Raw genomic sequence first — 6,108 nt, 5'->3', positions numbered from 1 at the left:
GAACTGAGCAGGAACTTTTCCTCTTTTCCACTCACGTTTCCTCTCCCTCCAGCAGCCTCCTGTAGGTGGCGATCTCCAGCTCCAGGTTCTGTTTGACACGGAGCAGCTGTTCGTAGTCGGTCTTGTTGCGCTGCATGTCCAGACGCAGCTGGGACAGCTCCTCCTCCAGCTGAGACAGGGTGGCCTGCAGACGCTCCATCTCCAAGGTGTACTTGTGGCTGGTCTCCCCCAGGTTCCCCTCAAACACACTCACCTGGCCACACCAGCACAGCAGACGTGTTACTGGATGAGATGTTATACCATCCAGACATGGCATCTATGTAACTAGTAGCTAACTAGCTAATATTAGGTATAGGCATCCTGCACAATCTGGGCTAACGCATCGATATTACACACACACACACACACACACACACACACACGCACACACACGCACACACACGCACACACACGCACACACGCACGCACGCACGCACGCACGCACGCACGCACGCACGCACGCACGCACACACACAAGCAAACAAGCACACTAATACAACAACACATATGGTAGCCAATAGCCATATGCTGTAAACGTACACACCTGGCTCATCCATTTACAACCTGCCACACCTCACCATCTGATCAGCGAGACTAAGGAGTTTTCACCACCATCATCCCCATCTCATTCTATAGATACAGTCGGTCATTTATCAGCCTGTGCACACACATGTGATGAGGCCTTTTTCCAAAGCATTTCGAAGAGCTGTGTGTATAGACATTTCTTCGCACGTCAATGACAGTGACACAGTCCTGGCCTTGGCTTATTTGACTGTCTAGGTCCTGCCACATTGATGAATTGGTCTCTTCTCATTGAGCGAGCGGAAACAACAAACAGTGCAGCCTCTGTTGGTTTCGAATTGAAAAGTATATACGGTATGTTCAGTGTTTGGAGAAAACATGTAGGTGTGGTGCACATTACATTTACATTTATTTATATTTATGGCATTTAGCAGACGCTTTTATCCAAAGCGACTTACATCAAATACATTTGTTTAAGTAAGGGAATCATCTATCCATCAGTCATCATAAGATAAAGTAATCAATGCTCAGGACCAGGGGCCATAGGCAGTCATAATGCTAGAAGAATTTTTTTATTAACAGGAGAGAAACTTGTACGGGGGGCTAGTGGGGGTGAAGAGGTCTTTAGGAGGGACCGTTAAGACGTAGCCTGAAGAGATGGGTCTTGAATCTACGGCGGAAGATTGGTAGTGACTCTGCAGTCACATTAAGTGCTAAACCCTAACCCTAACCGTAACCCTAAACTTCATACATTGCCCATTTGTTAGCTCATTTGAGAGGGGTGTGTCTGAACAGGGGTGTGTCTGAACCGCTGCAGTACCTGCTTGCGCAGATTGTCCAGCTCCACCTCCAGGGCCTGCAGGAAGCGACGTCTCTCGTTAAGCTCGCTTTGAGCACAGCGCAGCGCCTCACCACTCTCCTTCACCTCCGACTGCACCGCCTCCAGCTACAGAACACACACACGCACGCACACACACACACACGCACGTACGCACGCACACATACACACACACGTGCACACACGCACGTACGCACACACACACGCACACACACACACACACACGTTCAAAATGTATACATGTAACATACTGGAGGTATACATCAAATTTCCTCAGACATTAGAGACATGCATCTCACATTAGCATTGTTGCACACAGCTGTCACGACGGGCATGTACTGTACAGTAACGGAGGCACTTGAAGGATATCTTTCACAGTCCAAAGCGTGACTGACCTTCTTCAGGTACCAGGTCTCTGCGTCCTCCTTGTTCTTGCGTGTGATGCCCTCATACTGGACCCTCAGTTCAGCCATGATGGCCGCCAGGTCCGGACCCTGGGCCGCGTCCACCTCCACGCTCACCTGCTCGTTGGCCATACGCGCCGTCACTGAAACCATCTCCTAAAGCAAACCACACAGTATGGAGACACACACATTCAATCTGGCTGGAGATGACTGTATTGCAATCCTTTACAGTAGTTCACCTTCACAGAGGGGCGAGGGGTGATTGAGGTATTGAGAGGATACTGAACTGTGGTATCACGACTGCACTGTTTTTGTAGTGTTCCTGTTTTTGTCTGGGTTCTGCATTGTGGTTCTCTATGGGGATGTTGAGTGACCTACATGCCACAGAGGGCTTTCTTATCCGCTTGACTGAGGATATTCCAGTCGATGCAGTGAGTCTGTCTGTATGCCAGTCTCACCTGTGACACCTCTTCACCCCCACTACCCCCCTGAACAAGATTCTCTCCTGAAAAAAACAACAACTAATTTTTCCTTCTTCTAGCATTGTGACTGCCTATGGCCCCTGGTCCGAGCATTGATAACTTTATCTTGTGATGACTGGTGGATAGATGATTCATTTACTTAAACAAATGTATTTGTTGTAAGTCGCTTTGGATGAAGGCGTCTGCTAAATGCCATAAATGTAAATGTAAAATGTGTCGTTGGCCACATCCTGGACACCACACCTGGCTGTCTAAACATACACACTCCTATTAGTGTGTACAGCGAGTGTGGTCTGTGTGTGTGTGTGTGTGTTTGTGTGCTGTAGCCTGAATGCTGTATGATCACGGTATCTACAGACTGAAAGACAACAGAAAATGCAGGGTGTGGCCATATGCATGATCAGATTTCAGTGAGTACACTTAACCCTACCCATGTCTGAGGTAGGAATCTGTAGCACCTTATTAAAGGACTAGTTTGGTGGAAATACATGGGATAGAGAGGATATATCTAAATACCTCTACTGCCTATTCAAACACAAGTTACAAAAACAGCTTTTAGAGACATCATAAGAATGAATAAAGTCCAAATAGTTTTACAGGCTATACCATAATTCATATTTGCACTACGCTTTTGAACATAAGCAGTCCGAATCCTCTTTTCCTTCCTGCTGCCTAATGTCCCCCCACTCCCCCCTCAAAAAGGTTTGACAACTGAGGTCGTTAGGTTGATGTGTACAGTATATACAGATTGATCATGTCCTGACATGACCTTTGACCCAGAGGAAATGTCACCTCATCGTGATTCTTCTTGAGGAAGTAAAGCTCCTCCTTCAGGCTGTCCAGGTCTCCTCTGAGAGTAGCTATGATCTGGTCATGGTCTGACTTGGCCCTCCTCAGCGCCAGGCAGTCTCTCTCAACAGACTGGCACAGTGTGGCCTCAGCCTCCCATCTACGGACATGGACATGGATAGACACAGACAAACAGACATACACACAGACACACATGAGCACAAACACGCACACAGGCATGCACACATGCACACACGCACACACACACGCACACACATGCACACACACACACACACACACACACACACACACACACACACACACACACAGAAGCACTGCTCTATTCCTATACTTTGGGGGCATACCATTAATACATTGTGAAGACTTGAAGACAAGTCATGACCATACTCTCTGTACTTTCAAGCCTCTTGGCTTGTGCTTCATCCTGCCAACCGTAGATACCTCTGTAATGGATGATTAGGACCCTATCTTCCCTGACCCTATCTATCTAACATGGCCTGTGCTAACTGATGGGCGAGCTGTGAGACTCCTTTCTGTGAGTGAGCACCGTGGGAAGGGGCTCTTATTTCACAGCCTGACAGAAAGGTCATTTATTCACACAGTGCAATGCAGTCTAGCACTCCCATGTGAAACCCATAGACCAGGAGGTAAAAGAAAAGCCCTTCTGTGTGCCACCCACTTGACTCTGAAGTCATCGGCTGCCAACTTAGCGTTATCAATCTCCAGCATGATGCGGGCGTTCTCCAGAGTCTTCTTTCTCACCTGAGGAGTAACGGGAACACACTTAGTCACGTAGTCAAATCAGTACAACACTAAAGTGTGTAAATTCATGCCCCATTGCAACAAAATTTTGTTTGCCTGCTCATCTAATGAAGGGCATCTAATGAGCAAGCAAAAGAAAATTGTGCAAAAGAAGATTGTGTGAGTGTGTGTGTGTGTGTGTGTGTGTGTGTGTGTGTGTGTGTGAGTGTGTGTGTGTGTGTGTGTGTGTGTGTGTGTGTGTGTGTGTGTGTGTGTGTGTGTGTGTGTGTGGGAGGGAGGTATAATGACCATACTGACCTCCTGTCCGATGGCGTGAGCCTGGGCCATCATGCCCTCGATGTCGTGACCCTTGGGCGCCCGGTCCAGCATCAGCTGCTTGATCTTCAGCTCCAGCTCGGCGTTGGACCTCTCCAGAGAACGCACCTTGTCCAGGTAATTGGCCAGCCGGTCGTTGAGGCCCTGCATGGTCTCCTTGTCGCTGGCGCCCACACCCATACCATTGAGGGACAGGTTGCTGAGCACGTTGAGGCCGTTCCCCACGGAGAGCGAGCGGGAGAGTGACAGGGTGCTGGCGGAGGATAGGGGGGAGGAGATGGGGGCCTTGGAGCGGACAGTCCGACCGCTGTCCCTCAGGGACATGCTAGAGAAGGAGGGCTGGCGGACTGAGTAGCTGCGCATGGAGAAGGTGGAGGCCATGGTGTCCGCTGGAGAAGAGTTTGTGTGGATTGGAATGTTATCAAATGATGTGTTTACTTTGCCAAACTGTGTTGGTTTTGGAGTCTTATCAGATTATACAGGCGTATGGAACGCACTGTAATTGCAGCTTTGTGTCAATACAAGAACAAACAGTACACAGCCAACTTGGAGTCTAAACTAAACGGTGAAATAATGCAGAGAGGATTTAGACACCAACATTAACAAACATTATCCGTATCTTTGTATTCAATCCTGCAATAACATTTTATATTCTACATTAGATAGATAAAAGCCTGATTCTAGACTTCTTAGTTGTGTAAAAATCACATTACGCTTAAAGGTAAAAGTTCAACACAGAAATGACCTCTGAAGCAAATGAAGCCATTCAAAGATAAGGGGTACTTACATAGATATTTCTGCTGAAGTGATGCCTATGAAAGTTGCCTCTGTAGGGTTTTGACCCTGGTGATACTGTTGACTGACTACTGACTAGCTCTATGCAATGTCTCAGGTGAGGCTGACTGTGACACTAGAGGGGGCGGGGCTAGCCTCTGAATATGTGTGTAAAGAGGCGGAGCCTCAATGGATTTATCAAATCAAACTGCTCTGAATAGAATATGACACCTATGGGGAGTGAGAAAATTAGCAATGTCATTAAGCGCTACTGTGCACTGATAGATCCAATATGTGTTATGTGCATTATTTATAAGATGGATTCTTAAGCAGTGCACATATCAATGCTGGCACACCACCACAAAGCCTAACCAAGCCAGCCAAAGAGATTTTAGAGACTAACCTGGATAAATAAAGGGAAACAACGGTATGGTAAACATCATGATGATGATGTGGGGTGTTATTACTGTATTGTAACTCAGCCACAGTGCATATATGAGCAATTCCAGCACTATGTCCAAAGTGCATCATCCATCAGATCATCAGATCATCATTCATCAGATCGTCAGATCATCATCTATCAGATCATCAGATCATCATCCATCAGATCATCCGTGCTGCGATTCTGCTTGATATCTCCCTACAGTGACAGCATAGCAATCTGTTTAAAGGCCCTGGTTGTCTGACCTGATTGGCTACAAAGTAGTGTGAGTCAGACCAGCCCTGGTCGTCTGCACAGTGATCCTTTTGAGCGGGAGCACAATACCTGGCAACCTGAGAAGCCTGCTCCACCTGAGGATGGGCCATCGGGATGGCGAGACCTGGGAGGAAGCAGAGGACAAAGGAGCGAGAGAATGAGGAGAAAGAAAAAACCCCTGAGAAATGCTCTAGAGGTGGGTGGAGGTTGGGCTGGGGTTGAACGCTGGCTTCCAAAAGAGCACACATACCTTTGCATGTCTGTGTTTCCACTATATGTGCCCCTTCTTTGATTTCATGTTGTCTGCCGTCCTCGATGCAAAAAATACAGACAAGCATCACCAGCATAAAACAATAGCAATAGCAGAATGTCAAAGGGGTGGCCTTATGTTTCAATGTCCGTCTGAAGAGTAACTCAGCTTCACGTGGCTTGTCTGATTCCCAAGAGAGAAAGATCATTACCTCA

General features: G+C 47.4%; 1 protein-coding gene across 1 annotated transcript in view; it reads right to left on the bottom strand.

The window, feature by feature from the left end:
* The window catches only part of krt1-c5 (keratin, type 1, gene c5), a 6,567-nt gene extending 1,538 nt beyond the window's left edge, over positions 1 to 5,029 (bottom strand). The window contains exons 1-7 of the mRNA XM_083673130.1: positions 4,960 to 5,029; positions 4,155 to 4,561; positions 3,775 to 3,857; positions 3,078 to 3,234; positions 1,795 to 1,959; positions 1,382 to 1,507; positions 36 to 253 (exon numbers count right to left, since the gene is read on the bottom strand). Coding sequence (XP_083529256.1) covers positions 36 to 253; positions 1,382 to 1,507; positions 1,795 to 1,959; positions 3,078 to 3,234; positions 3,775 to 3,857; positions 4,155 to 4,553 — 1,148 coding nt within the window. The 5' untranslated portion in view covers positions 4,554 to 4,561; positions 4,960 to 5,029. The remainder of the gene's footprint in view (positions 1 to 35; positions 254 to 1,381; positions 1,508 to 1,794; positions 1,960 to 3,077; positions 3,235 to 3,774; positions 3,858 to 4,154; positions 4,562 to 4,959) is intronic.
* Positions 5,030 to 6,108: the final 1,079 nt, after the last annotated feature.

The sequence above is a fragment of the Argentina silus genome (genome assembly GCF_951799395.1).
Source record: "Argentina silus genome assembly, chromosome: 7".
NCBI lineage: Eukaryota > Metazoa > Chordata > Actinopteri > Argentiniformes > Argentinidae > Argentina > Argentina silus.
This window is presented reverse-complemented; position numbering and strand designations above follow the sequence as displayed.